The sequence below is a fragment of the Rana temporaria genome, chromosome 12 (genome assembly GCF_905171775.1).
Source record: "Rana temporaria chromosome 12, aRanTem1.1, whole genome shotgun sequence".
Taxonomy (NCBI): domain Eukaryota; kingdom Metazoa; phylum Chordata; class Amphibia; order Anura; family Ranidae; genus Rana; species Rana temporaria.
In genome coordinates this window covers 29,258,824-29,274,113 of record NC_053500.1, presented here as the reverse complement: position 1 = coordinate 29,274,113, position 15,290 = coordinate 29,258,824, and the positions used below count along the sequence as shown (strand labels likewise).

The following is a 15,290-nucleotide window of genomic DNA, read 5'->3' as shown; positions in this document are numbered from 1 at the left end:
TATACCGCCTGAAAAAATCGTGCCCTGCAGTCTTCAATGTGGAAGCCCGAAGGCTTTCACACTGAAGCGGTGCGCTAGCAGGACCGCTCCAAAAGTCCTGCTAGCTGCATCTTTGGAGCGGTAAAGGAGTGGGGTGTTTACTGCTCCTATACTGCTCCTTCCCATTGAAATCAATGGGAAAACGCGGTAATACCGCCGACAATGTGCCTTGCCGGTGGTATTAACTCTTTTTCGCCCGCTAACGGTAATATCGCGGTAAATACGATGGTATAGCGGCACAAAAAATTGCGCCGCTATACCGTCACAGCACCTCCACTGCCCCGTGTGAAAGGGGCCTTAGGGTGCACACCCTAATGCAATAGGCTGCGCACGCCTATGATCAGGTGTGTGCTTAATAGATGGAATCGTGTCTCATTTTTGTGTGTTTAAACAAATCTAATTTGTACAAAACATCTGTTTCCATTCTGTAACTCTGCACTATTACATTTTTTATCACTGGGTGATAAGGCCAAACAACGTTCCAGGAAAAAAGAAGGACCCTATTGTTCCTTTTTAGCTGTGTAATCCGCTTCCCCAAATATATTGATATCACAAAAATATAATTAGCTTGCAAATTAGCAGTAAATCTGTTAAACGGATTCCACCCTTAGCAGTGTTTGGCAGAAAGCATAAAAAAAAAAATCCATTCTCTAAAGCCATATAATACCAAAAGAGAAAAATGTTTGTGTCCTTAAGCACTGTATTATTATTAATATAGGTTAATTTAATTGATATTGCTGTGCATGTGGCTCCAAAATGTAAGCGCTGCCCAGTAACAATAAAACTGGATTGGATCACATTTGGCTATATCCATAATTGTGGTACAGATATATCTGTAATAACGAATATGTGGTAGGAAGACAAAAAGGAGAAGAGAGAGAAACAGAAAAAATGGAGAGGGAGGGAAATAGAACCTAAGATTATCGTTTTTATCGGTTGAGTGATTTGAACGCAGCTCGGTGTATATTTATCCCTATGTGCTGGGGTAAATGAACTCCTGTGTGCGTTTGTTGCAGTTATATCATACCTGTCTGGCCAATCAAGATGGCTGAAGCCACCCCAGAACCCAGAAGCAGCCAGGAAGAGTATGTTGAAAGCATGAAAGCTTGCGGAACTCATCGCTGGAGCAAAGGGGAGCATAGTTCCACTTCAAAGCAAAACTATAGTATTTTATTTTATTTTTTATATATTTGTGGAAGATTAATGTTGATCACCTTATCAATGTGTTTTAATGTAAAAAAAAAAGTATAGTTTTTTTATTCTGTATATACGTGGCAGTCTGTTTTCTGCCTAATAAAATTCCTGTATCTCTGTGTTGATTTACCAGTCTGCTCTGACTGATTGAAATGATGTCCCTCTTATATTCAACAAAATACAGATCACCCCCTAGTGGCCGATCTACAAATTTTATATATTTAACATAATAACAAAAATGTGGGACACCACCATAATAGTTACTAAAATATTATTTAATTTAAACATCACAGGACTCCACACATGCTAAAGTGATATTCTAAATGAAATTCTGGTACCCAGTTAACAAATGCAGCCTCTTAAACAGCCATGTATACCCTATAACAATAACCATACCCCAACATAATAATAATATACGTTATTTTATATCGCACCTTTTAACCACTTTTAAGCCACTTAGGCAGCTAAATGCCCAGGCCAGGTTTTGCGATTCGGCACTGCGTTGCTTTAACAGACAATTGCGCGGTCGTGCGACGTGGCTCCCAAACAAAATTGGCGTCCTTTTTTCCCCACAAATAGAGCTTTCTTTTGGTGGTATTTGATCACCTCTGCGATTTTTATTTTTTGCGCTATAAACAAAAATAGAGCAACAATTTTGAAAAAAATGCAATATTTTTTACTTTTTGCTATAATAAATATCCCCCAGAAACATATATATATAAAAAAAAAATTTCCTCAGTTTAGGCCGATACGTATTCTTCTACCTATTTTTGGTAAAAAAAATAGCAATAAGCGTTTATCGATTGGTTTGCGCAAAATGTATAGCGTTTACAAAATAGGGGATAGTTTTATTGCATTTTTATTCATTTTTTTTTTTTTTTTACTACTATTGGCGGCGATCAGCGATTTTTTTCGTGACTGCGACATTATGGCAGACACTTCGGACAATTTTGACACATTTTTGGGACCATTGTCATTTTCACGGCAAAAAATGCATTTAAATTGCATTGTTTATTGTGAAAATGACAGTTGCAGTTTGGGAGTTAACCACAGGGGGCGCTGTAGGAGTTAGGGTTCACCTAGTGTGTGTTTACAACTGTAGGGGGGTGTGGCTGTAGGACTGACGTCATCGATCGAGTCTCCCTTATAAAAAGGATCACTCGATCGATACGCCGCCACATTGAAGCACGGGGAAGCCGTGTTTACATACGGCTCTCCCTGTTCTTCAGCTCCGGGGAGCCATCGCGACGGAGCGGCTATAAACGAATAGCCGCACCGCCGTCCCTGATCGCTCCCCGAGGGAATCCGCCTGCCGCACGCAGCGGGGGGGGGTCTCGATCGGAACCCCCACCCACTAGAAGGCAGGGACGTATATATATGCCCATCTGCCTGTCCGTGACATTTTGCGGACGTATATAGGCGGGCGTTAAGGGGTTAAGGTAGAAATTCAGTCAAATCTTAACTTGGTTATATAGTTAGTCAGGTTGAAAAAAAGACACATCCAGCTCAACCATTAAAAATAAAATAATAATAATAATATCATACAATCCCATATACCCAATTCTATACCCACAGTTGATCCAGAGGAAGGCGAAAAACCCCAGCAGAGCATGATCCAGTTTGCTACAGCAGGGGAAAAAATCCTTCCTGATCCCCCAAGAGGCAATCGGATATTCCCCGGATCAACTTTACCTATAAATGTTAATACTCAGTTATATTCTGTACATTTAGGAAGGAATCCAGGACATTTTTAAAGAAATCTACTGAGTTGGCCAGAACTCCCTCTGCAGGGAGTCTATTTCACATTTTCACAGCTCTTACTGTAAAGAAACCTTTCCGTATTTAGACGTGAAATCTTTTTTCCTCTAGACGTAAAGAGTGCCCCCTTGTCCTTTGTGTTGACCATAAAGTGAATAACTTAACACCAAGTTCAATATATGGACCCCTTATATATTTGTACATGATGATCATATCCCCCCTTAATCTCCTCTTCTCAAGAGTGAATAAATTCCGTTCCTCTAATCTTTCCTCATAGCTGAGCTCCTCCATGCCTATTATCAGTTTGGTTGCCCTTCTCTGCACTTTCTCCAGTTCCCCGATATCCTTTTTGAGAACTGGGGCCCAAAACTGGACTGCATATTCCAGATGAGGTCTTACTAATGATTTGTACAGGGGCAAAATTATCTCTCTCTCTCTCTCTCTCTCTCTCTCTCTCTCTCTCTCTCTCTCTCTCTCTCTCTCTGGAGTCCATACCTTTCAATACAAGAAATTACTTTGCTCGCTTTGGAAACTGCAGCTTGGCATTGCATGTCGTTTATTGAGCTAATGATCTACCAAAACCCCCAGATCCTTCTCCACTACGGATCCCCCCAGCTGTACACCCCCTAGTATGTATGGTGCATGCATATTCAAAGCCCCCAAGTGCATAACTTTACATTTATCAACATTAAACCTCATCTGCCACATAGTCGCCCAATTAGACAGAGCATTGAGGCCGGCTTGTAAATTGGAGACATCCTGTAAGGATGTTTTTCCACTGCATAGCTTGGTGTCATCTGCAAAGAAATACATTTTACTTTTGATCCCAGACCCAATATCATTTTAGTTATAAAAAGTAAGGGTCCCAACACTGAACCTTGGGGTAAACCACTGATAACCTTAGACCATTCAGAGAGTCATTAACCACTACTCTTTGAATTCTGTCTTTTAGCCAGTATTCTATCCATTTACAAACTATACTTAAACCTGCTCCCATCCCCATTCTAAGCCTATTCTAACTACCCTGTAAAGGAAAAATGTCTATACATGATCTCTCCAGCAGTCAGCTGGGTCACCGACAATGATTGCAGGGTCTGGGCAGTGACGTCACCTATAAGCTTACTATGGGGCATCCGTTGCCAACTGTCCCTCCTCTACACTGAAGTCGGTGTTGGGATTCCATCACATGACCAGACCAGAGGGCCCTCAACATAGGTAAGTAAAGACCTCTTTCCTTTACAGGGTAGACAGAATAGGCTTAGAATGGGGTGGGAGCAGGTGAAGTATAGTTAGGATTTGACTGCCCTTCCACTTTAATAACCGTATCTTCTAAAAGCGCTTTACAAAAGAAACAAAAACACGTGATGCACAAGAAAAGGAAAAAAAGGAACAATTAGATGAAGGATTGTCTAAAGAAGAGTTTTCAGTTTTGATTTGAGTTTGTAGAAGGAAAATCTCTGATGTTCTTGGGAAGATAATTCTAGAGCTTTGGGGCATAACCGGAGAAAGCCCTGTCCCTCAACGTCAGACAGACATGGGGAGCCAAGCTGTGCAGAGTAATCCAGATGAGCATGAGGAATTTTAAATCAATGCAAAGCCTGGCGGCTAGGCAGTGCAAAGTCTCAAGGATAGGAGTAAAATGATCTCTGGACCTAATCAGGATTCCAGCAGCAGAATTCTGGACATAAGTTAGTTTAGTGCGGAACTAGGTACCCCAGTAAGTAGAGCATTGCAGTAGTCAAATCAGGAGAGAGCAAATGTTTAGATCAGACTTTTTTTTAGTGTATGATAACATGGGGCAAAGTTGAGCAATGTTTCTCAAGAGGAGAAGATGTTCTGACAACAGTTCCTGTGGCAGTTGTGGTTGAAATCTTTCTTGATCTACCTGACCTTGGCTTGGTATCAAGAGATCCCCAAATTTTGCACTTCTTAAGTGATTTTAACAGTGCTGACTGGCATATTCAAGGTTTTCGATATCTTTTTATATCCTTTTCCATCCTTGTAAAGTTTCATTACTTTGTTGTGCAGGTCTTTTGACTATCTCCTCATGGCTCACTGTCTAGCCTGCTTGGTGCATCCATGTGAGAGCTAACCAACTCATTGACTATATATACACAAACCCTAATGCAGCGTACACACGATCGGTTCGTCTTGATGAAAACGGTCCGATGGACTGTTTTCATCGGACGAACCGATCGTGTGTGGGTCCCATCGTTTTTTTTCCCCATCGGGAAATCAGGTGAATATGGTCCGTGGTCACAGGTGTCCGATGTGTCCTGGTCCTATGAGAGGTCTGCACAACAGCTCCCCCATCTTGTGCAGACCTCTCATAGGACCAGGACACATCGGACACCTGTGACCGAGGACCATATTCACCTGATATGCCCTTTTACCTCATACCAATTGTTTGTGAGTAGCCATTTGGCTGTGTAATTTGTCTATTTTTATTAAAAGCCCTTTAATACTGCACTTAGATTGGCGCATCCTGTTTTTTTCTTTGTAAACTTATTAGGGCCATTTGGGTGATTTCTGTTATTATGATTTAAACCAGGACCCAAAAAACTGTGATAATGGCTTCATGTGATTGCTATCCTTAAAGAAGACTTTTTTGGCATCATCAGTCATATTTTCAATATTAATTCAATATTAATGCCAACATTTCTGCCAGGGGGGCAGACAGGCCAGTGAGTGTAAACAATGCCCCATCCTTGGTTTTAGTAGGAGGAATAGTTTCTCATCATTGGCATAAGTGGGGGGAATGGTGGCGCATCATTGGTGGGAGGAATATTGTCTCAAGGGCCAGATAAAGGCAAGTAAGTGGCCATATCTGGCCCCCTGGGCCACAGTTTGGAGACCACAAACTGTCTAAGGTCAAGAAGAATCAAAAGCTAACAAAGGTCGATAATGACCAGTGCAGCTCCTTTGCCATGCAGTTGTAGAAATAGACTGAAATGGATAACCAAAATTCCTAAAATGCTGGACTTAACTTTAGACACCTATTGCTACAGTTCCTCACCAAACACAAAAGCACAAAATACCTAGCACTGTTAATGCTAAAGTGACCATAGATATAAGGCGATTGTGTATATATATTATTTGAGTAACTGGGTTGCGCACTTTTTGATGTTCCTTATCCATAAGTTGATTGTGCCAGATCCAGATGATCATCATTTGCCCGAGAACAATTAGATTTGGTGCCAGAAGAACCTACCATCTTCCCTTATCTAAGTGATCAAAGCAGAATAGACAGGGGCTGTGTCATTAGGCTTTATGTAAGCTATAGAATTCATGTATGTGTTCATTTTCATTTTTTTCATTAACCATTACAATGTGTTATGTATCACATTTTCTGTCTCCGGGACTTTTATTGACTGTAGCATTTGGTTTGCTTATTACAGCAGATTGTGTATGATATAAAATGAGATTTATATTATACAGCCCCTAGGGTCTATCAATTAAACGGAGTGGCATGGGAAAAGAAGACGTACAGCATACAATATATAGAAAGAAATGTCAGGGAATTTGGCAGTGCAGGCACTGCAAATGATATCTAGACAGATGTATAGATCTGAGGGAGAAACAGATGTTGCGGTAATGAACAGGCTGCGCTCCCGCTTGGGTTTTTTCCTATATGGTGCTGAACTATTCCTGCATCTGGTGATAACGATATAGTCAATGAGCTTAAGAATCACACCTGTTTTTCAGGTCTATTTACGTCACCAGGAGCAGGAGAGGGAGAAGGCTGAGTATGTAAGAGAGAAACAAGCTGCATTAAAACCTGGCTCTCAACATGGCAGATCTATCTACTCGGCTCGAAGTTATAACAAGCCTTGGCAGACTGGGATGACCACAAAAGAACAGGTAGGACTATAGCTGTTTTGTGAGAACATTGGAATGATACATGGGGCTGTATGTAATTCTCTTCATAATAAACTGAGAAAAAAACTGAAATGGAAAGAAATGTTAGATTTAAGGACCTTACATTTCAAGAACCTCCTTATTAACTGCAGAAAAGCAGTGCCAAGGGATTTTGGAAAGTTCCCTGACCCTGTGACTGCTGCTCGCATGAATCAAGAATGTGAGCTCAGGAATGTTAAAGTCTACAGGATGCCCTTGATCTGCAAAAGAAACTTAAATTGTATGCATAGCATTTTTTGTAAGTTTTGGATAAAGTAGGGAAGTATTGAAACCACTGTATTGGCTGTGTGTCCCACTGGGGAGAAATTTCTGTTCACTTCCTGTCCCAGAGACTCAACAGGAAGAAAGTAAAACAAATTCCAATAGTTTCCAGAACAGGTGTCCTATTTGAAGATTTACTCTCAACTCTGAATCTGCTGCTTCTTACTTGCCTTGGTGACCATGGTCACTAGGACAAACAGAGAAGGTAACTCTATCTAGTTGGGACCTAAATACCAATAAAAACTCAACAGGGTTTCTAATTCATATAAAAAAAAAAAAGTTTTTTGGTTATACATTCACTTATTGAATTGTATGAAGTTACAGACTATAGTCCTGTAGGTGTGCTGTAAAAGAGATGCGTGAAGATTTGATTTATGGGGGATTTGAGGGTCCCAATCATTTGTCATTAGCTGTATAATGTTGGATTTCCAAGTTGTTGGGGAAAGAGGTGGCATGATTCCCTGTGTTAGCTAGATGGGGAGCCATAGTTCAAGCTCTGTCACCAACTGGATAAAACACTGTGAGAAAATGAGTTTGTCCTGTTACCAATTGGACAGCAACAAATGGACCTGCAGCTTCATCTCAGTTTTACACTATTTCTGCTGAGTCCATTTAGGGCAAAAAACAGGTTAAGTGAATACCAGGCAGGCACCCTCCCCTTTGTACTGTATGGATTGACTGCTGTACACTGGATTTTATATCGGAGTGCTGCTGTCCAGGCTTATTCATTTGCCATCTGATGGGCAGGGGAGAGAAAAGTAATAACATCAGAAGGTACCTTCTGTCTAGCTAACCTGTTACTTTGCCCTGAGTGGGCAAAGCACAGGTTTGCTTTTGCAAAAACTCTGCCTGATCTATCTGACAGTAACATCTAAGACACTAGTTGCTATTGCATTTGGCTTTGAGGCAACCTAAAGCATTATGAAATGAGTAATACCATAACAAAAGTAATAATACTATGTAACTGGGTCTCTGTACGCACTTGCACCTAAATAGTTATTTTAATTGCACACACGGAAAAGAACCACGGATTTTGACGTGCAGGGTGCAGCATTGTAGATTTTTAGACATAGAGGTTTTTAAAATATTTAAGAAAATCTGTTACTGATGGATGATTATTATCAGCAATGCAGGTCTATATGTTAGCGGGGTTGGGAAGAAAAACAGAGGCACGAGTTTCAAGCGAGAACAAACGGCTCTTATCAAACACTACACTCAGTGAGAGATCTGATGGTTCCAACGCATCATAATTATTTTATTCACTGATTATAATTATCTCTTGTATACAAGTTAAGGGGGTGGCAAACACACCCAATCTGAAATGTTTTAAATAAAGTCTATAACAAATGGTTAAGATGCCATGATTTTTCTCAACTAAGATCAATACGTCCTGTCTTCAGATGATTGTATAATTTTCAAAATGTGCTGATTCTCCTTAACTGCATCTCAGCAAGTCTGACCACAGCAAATAATTTATAGTGCGTGTGACACATATTAAGGTCTGCAATCTGCAGACAGAAAATATGCCATCCCCAGTGACACTGTGACAATGCTATAAATTATAGCAATATATATCATAGCAATAGCGATGACTAACACATCACAACAAAACTGTACTACACTGATTATCAAGCAAAATTCACATGCCTTGAAGGCCCAGGTCATCTAATGCCCAGGGTAAGGGTGCCAAACCGTGCCATGCGCCCCCTTCCCCTTAAATTCCCCTCATCCCCAAGCCGCCCCCCCCCATTCAGTTTGTTACACGAGTCAATGCCAAGACAAGGAAACATTTAAACATTATAATATAAATAAGGTTTAATTATGTCAAAACAGAATTTATTCACAACTGAGTTTATTACACGAGTAGTGTATATGGCTGTTCAGAATATTTCACCTCACTTTCTGTCCCAATGACAATTGGATTTTGAAAAATGTGGGTTGTTGTGGAAACAAGCCTTGGTGATAAAGCATCAGTGGAGGTACCTTTATCCCATAATAACTCTTAGGCCTTGTACAGACGAGCGAACCTGTCCGATGAAAACGGTCCGCGGACCGTTTTCATTGGACATGTCCGCTCGGAGATTTTGGTCTGATGGTTGTACACACCATCAAACCAAAATCCCCGCGGACAGACAGCGCGGTGACGTTGACGCCGCCACGTCCGCAAACCCGGAAGTTCAATGCTTCCATGCATGCGTCGTATCACTTCGACGCCATGCGCGGGTTCTCGGGCCAGCGGACATGTCCGATGAGTCATACTGACCATCGGACATGTCCAACGGACACGCTTCCAGCAGACAAGTTTCTTAGCATGCTAAGAAACTTTTGTCCGCTGGAAACCTGTCCGTTAGGCCGGAAAATTGTCCGGTCGGCCCTACACACAACCGAACATGTCCGCGGAAACTGGTCCGCGGACCAGTTTCCGCGGACATGTTCAGTCGTGTGTACGAGGCCTCATGCCACGTACACATGATCGGTTCATCCGATGAAAACAGACCGATGGATTTTTTCATCAGATATCCGATGAAGCTGACTTTCATCAGTCTTGCCTACACACCATCAGTTAAAAATCCGATCATGTCCAAAGCGGTGAAGTAAAACACAACGACGTGCAGAGAAAAATTAAGTTCAATGCTTCCGAGCATGCGTCGACTTGATTCTGAGCATGCATGGATTTTTGACCGATGGATTTCCCCACAGACTATCGTTTTTTTCAATCGTTTTTTTAACCATCAGATAATTTTAAAACGGGTTCTAATTTTTTTCACCGATGGGGGGGGAAAAAAACGATGGGGCCCACACATGATCGGTTCGTCTGATGAAAACAGTCCATCGGACCGTTTTCATCAGACGAACCGATCGTGTGTACAGGGCATAACAGAAGTGAATTTCCCTTCTTGGGGGTAGATTTCCTCTCACTTCCTGTTTCCTCCCTCTGTTTGTAAGTCAGATGTTTGTAACTAGAGGACCCCCTATATTTGAAAAAAAAAAAAAGTAATGCAGTGCCGTATTGCAAAAGATGGCCTGATCATGAAGGGGGGTAAATCTTCCGGAGCCAAGAAATAACAGGTAATATAATTATTAGACAGGACTCGTGAAAAAATAAAAAAAATTGCTGTGTTAATGCCAGCGGTAGTCTGCATCATATTTGTGATTTCTGATTTTGCCCATAGTTGCCCATATTTTTCTTTAATTTGAGGAGTACTGTGAAATACAAAGATCAAACTATAGATGTTTTTGTACCTCAGTATACAGCTTATATGAAAAGAAAAGACTGCGGGGCAGATCCACAGAGATCTGCACCCGCGCAGCGTATCAGAGATACGCTACGCAGCCGTACCTTACATGGCTTTAGTTCGAATCCTTAAAGATTTTGCGCCGTAAGTTACGGCGGCGTAGTCTATCTTTGGCGGCGTAACGGCGCGGAATTCAAATCGGCGATTAGGGGGCGTGTTTCATTTAAATGAAGAGCGTCCCCGTGCCGAATGAACTGCGCATGCGCCGTCCCGAAATTTCCCGCTGTGCATTGCGCTAAATGACGTCGCAAGGACGTCATTTTTTTTAACATAGGCGTGAATTACGTCCATTCCGATTCACCGATGACGTCCGCGAAATAAAATAAAAATTCGAAATAAACGCGGGAACGACGGCCATACTTAACATGGCAAGTCTGACTATACGCCGCAAAACACCAGCTTTAACTATACGCCGGAAAAAGCCGACTAGAGACGACGTAAGAGAATGCGACGGCCGCGCGCACGTTCGCGGATCGTCGGAAATAGCTAATTTGCATACTCAATGCGGAAAACGACGAGAACTCCACCCAGCGGACGCCGTAGTATTGCATCTAAGATCCGAAGGCGTACGAAGCCATACGCCTGTCGGATCTAACCCAGATACCGTCGTATCTTGGTTTGAGGATTCAAACCAAAGATACGACGCGGGAAATTTGAAAGTACGCCCGCGTATCAGTAGATACGCCGGCGTACTCGCTCTGTGGATCTGCCCCATGTTTTTTTCCTTTTCATAAACAAACTGATTTGTAAAACTGAAATTAAGATCTGCATGACATCTTTATAGGAAATGTATCTCTTGTTTTTAAGTTATACCAGCAAACAACTCCGACACCTACACAGAACAAGAAAGAAAAAAAAAACAGGCAAAACAAAAGAAATCTGTTAATTTAATACATTGTGAACACATTTAAGTGTTAATCACTGCACCCGACAAAAATAGATAGTGAGATTATTAAATGTGAAGCCAATGAGGTTTTGGTTGTTTAATCTCATTTTCATGTGTGTGTGTTTCGGGATAAATTTGCGGTGGGTTCATACAGAAGGTACTGCCTAAACCACTGAATGGCAACATTCAGGGCTATGCAGAAGATAGCTGCAAATACAGAGAGGTAGCCAGTAATGAAGATGACTGCAGAATGAAAATTAGCCACAGAGAACTTGTAACATCTTCAAACGCAATATTATTGCAATGCTTTACATTAGTGTAATTTTCCCCTTCGCCCCCCACCCCAACCCCAAACACTGTGTGAGATAATGTAGGTTTCTCCGGATGCCTTTTTATTGCAGGACACAGTAGTGATGTGACAACTGGTGGAAGGAAGGAACAACAGCTCCCAGCATGGGACATGCCATCTGACACATATAGTATATCTAAAAAATAATTTAAAAGACTTCACCCTCCCTTTAAATGCACTATATTTACCTGGAACCTGATTTACTTTAATAATCTTCTGTCATACAGATTCCTGGGAGGCTGGGAGATGAAAATGGCCACATGAAACATCAATACACCAGCGCTGTGTGCAAACTACCCTCTATAAAAAAGGACAAAGAACCCATAAGAAAGAAAGCTGTATTGCGTTCTAGTACTGTCAACAAAACACAGAACTCAAATACAGGTAAGCTGACTACCATGTTAGGACAGATTTCTAAAGTACAAAATTATGTATTGTGCTTAAAACGTGCTGGAGTATTTTTGTGTTCCTGGTGTTGGTTTTAAAGTGGTTGTAAACCCTTTACAACCACTTTAACCTACAGGAAAGCCTAGATTAAGGCTTACCTGTAGGTGCTTGAAATGTCTTCTAAACCTACAGGGTTTAGGAGATATTTGCAATTTCTCCGAACGACGCCTTCTACTGCGCATGCCCCGGCTTGAAAGGGCACAGTGTGCCCTTTCAAGCTGGGGTCATGTCGTGATTGTCGGCTCCTGCGTGAGTGACGTCCCGCAAATTTGGCCAGTCACAGAGCCGGAGTTCGCGGCCCCAGAAGGAAGAGGGGTGATGAATGGACGCTCGCTGCCAGCGAGGAAGACAGGGACATTGCGGTCTTCTCCTGCAGGTAAGTGTCACACAATGTGTTTAGAATGTCCAGCTTTGTCAGCCCCCGCCAGCCCAGCCCGTTCAGCTTCTGGATGTAATATAACATATCTTTAGGGGCTTCCTTACCCTGAGACTTCGGCGGCCTTTGCTGCTTGGGTCCGTGCTCCTTCATCCTGTCAGCGCCTCGAGGAGTCCCCTTCACTGTGAGCGCGGCGCCATCTTGGAAATCGGGACCCGGCTCAGAAAGTACTTTCCTGACCATTTCCCTCGTGCAGAGAGCTGGCGGAGGTTCCCCCGAGGTCCCGGGATCAGCAGGAGTCAACATATATCGGTTGCAGGTCTGTATCTTGGCTGAGGGAGGATCGGTACCGGATCGAGGTCAGGAGCTGTGAGAGCTACGTCCTCTCACATGCCGTTCCAGGCCATGCCCCAATATAAGAAGATTTTTAATACAAAAATGTTGGCTTACTAATAAGTATGTCCATGTACAGTATATATGCACTCAATGCCTGGTTGGAGCTCCTTTTGCATGAATTACTGCATCAATGCGGTGTGGCGGGGAGGCAATCAGGCACTGCTCAGGTGTAATGGAAGCCCAGGTTGCTTTGATAGTGACCTTCAGCTCATATTCATTGTTGGGTCTGGTGTCTCTCATCTTCCTCTTGACAATACCCCACAGATTCTCTGAGGGGTTTAGGTTAGGAAAGTTTGCTGGCCAAACTGAATTTTATGAGCTGCACCTGTATATGTTTACGAGGAGAATCTAGCTTGTGATACAGCAATGAGAGCGTATTTAATAGGTACAGTGAAGCCCAGATTTTGTTTAACTATGCCCCTTAAGCCCTCCCTATGCCACAACGCGCCATGTGCACCACAGGTCACTGTGCCCCTGAAATGTCCCACATTATCAACTTCTAAAGTTGGGAAGTATGTTTTACCATTGGGTGCAATGTTACAGTTACGGAAATGTTACCCTGCCAGGACATTCATAATATTTGTGCACATGATCGATGAAAAGCATATTTTTCCTCAGACCACATGTTTGCTAACTCTTACAATGTATGTACTTAAATTCGGCAATGGTTTCATTGGCATTCATTTAGCAAGTAAGAAATGTAATGAAATCAGGGGCCTAATTTTTGTTCTGCTTGATAATTTTTGAAACTTGCTTTTTCTCCAATCCTATACAGTTAATTTTGACAGGTAGACAGCAGCTCCTATAAGTGAAATGTCAAATGACACATTGGTGTTACAAATCTAAGCATGCAAATCTTTGATGTGCAAGAAGTCAAGGGGCACAACAGCCTAAGGGATCTTGCAAGACAGTGACATATTAAAACCATTTTCAATTACATTTTTGTTTCATTTATTTCATGCTTCTAGTTTCTCAACCACCTATTACTGTGGAAAAGAAAAGAGTACATGCACGTCAGCCTTCCTCGAAGTCCAATGTCACACATTTTAATAATGCCACGGGAAGGAGAGAGTGGCAAAAAAAAATTAAGGAGCCAAGGAAGCAGGGTGAGTCTCAGCCTGAAATGTGTCAGCCAGGTTCATGCTTAGAACAATTTACTATGGTATTTTTGTTATCATACCCCAATTTTCCCTTTTTCTGAGAGGAACTTCAACAGGTCATTTAGGCATTAATTGCATCATGTATAATATCTATCTATAGATAGATAGATATATCTAGATATATCTAGATAGATATAGATATCTAACAGCTGCCACTTGTGTTTGTACTATATATGAGTGTTGTTTTTTTTTTTGGTGGATTATTTATGTAATTTATGTTGAATGTGATAAAAAAAAGTTTATTGTTTTAGAGGATTTATGCCCAAAAAAGTTATACAAGAGATTATACAATATAAACATAACTTCTTAGTCATTATACTTCTATTTTTGCTGCTGTGTGCTTCATATAAAATCCCGCTTCTCGCTCTCTTCCCTTTTTTAAAAATGATGATGGCGATGCAGGCAGGTACCCCCAAGGTCCTTGCTTCATATAAAGTCCCAACACCCCTTTCCTTTTCAATGTTAAAGTAGATGATGAATAGGGTAAAACTCCTGCGCTGTCTGTGAACGAAAAAGGGGAAGGGGAGGTGAAAGGGGCACTGCTGCAAACACTAGGAAGGTCTACCTTAATAGACAAAAAGTGATATATGAAACAAGTGGAAGATGTCTGCGCTGTGAAAAAAATATTAATTAATACTAGAAAAATGTGAAAAAGGGGAGGGGCACAAGTGACTGGAGACAAATAAAGTGTTAAAGTATTGTGTTACAATATGGTAGCAATATAATGAACAATCTCTACATATACAATGGAGATACACATATGATCTAAAGGTCTGGTTCAGCTGATGGATGGAAGTGAAGAAAAGCACTCAATGGAGGAAGACCCCGCAACCAAATCTGGTGAGAAAGGCAAGCCGCACACCTTTAAGTCTCACACACACCTCTAGTGGTCCCAGCAGCTCACCTTATGGGTAACATATATAGCCTGATCAGGAAACACTTGCATATGAAGTCTGGTCTTTGTAACAAATGTTGCTCTCTCTCCGGTGACTCCGGTTCCAGCTCACGTTATTCCGAATTATTCCGAACTAGCCCAAGCTAGTGTCCGCAGCTTTATAGTAGTAAAAGGTGTAAGAGAATCTGTTACATTTGAAAGATTATATTTATCATTCAGAAGACAGATTGTTATGGAACCATGGTATGTAGGAAAAGGAACACTGCAGGTGCAAGTGAGGTCAGTGGTAGTTTTTTGTGGAAAATATCAGATCGT

General features: G+C 41.7%; 1 protein-coding gene across 3 annotated transcripts in view; it reads left to right on the top strand.

The window, feature by feature from the left end:
* The window catches only part of MARCHF10 (membrane associated ring-CH-type finger 10), a 102,358-nt gene that overhangs the window by 62,551 nt on the left and 24,517 nt on the right, over window positions 1-15,290 (top strand). For all 3 annotated transcript variants that reach the window (XM_040329839.1, XM_040329840.1, XM_040329838.1), the window contains exons 3-5: window positions 6,697-6,852; window positions 11,929-12,085; window positions 13,889-14,026. In XM_040329839.1, the coding sequence (XP_040185773.1) occupies window positions 6,697-6,852; window positions 11,929-12,085; window positions 13,889-14,026 (451 nt within the window). The remainder of the gene's footprint in view (window positions 1-6,696; window positions 6,853-11,928; window positions 12,086-13,888; window positions 14,027-15,290) is intronic.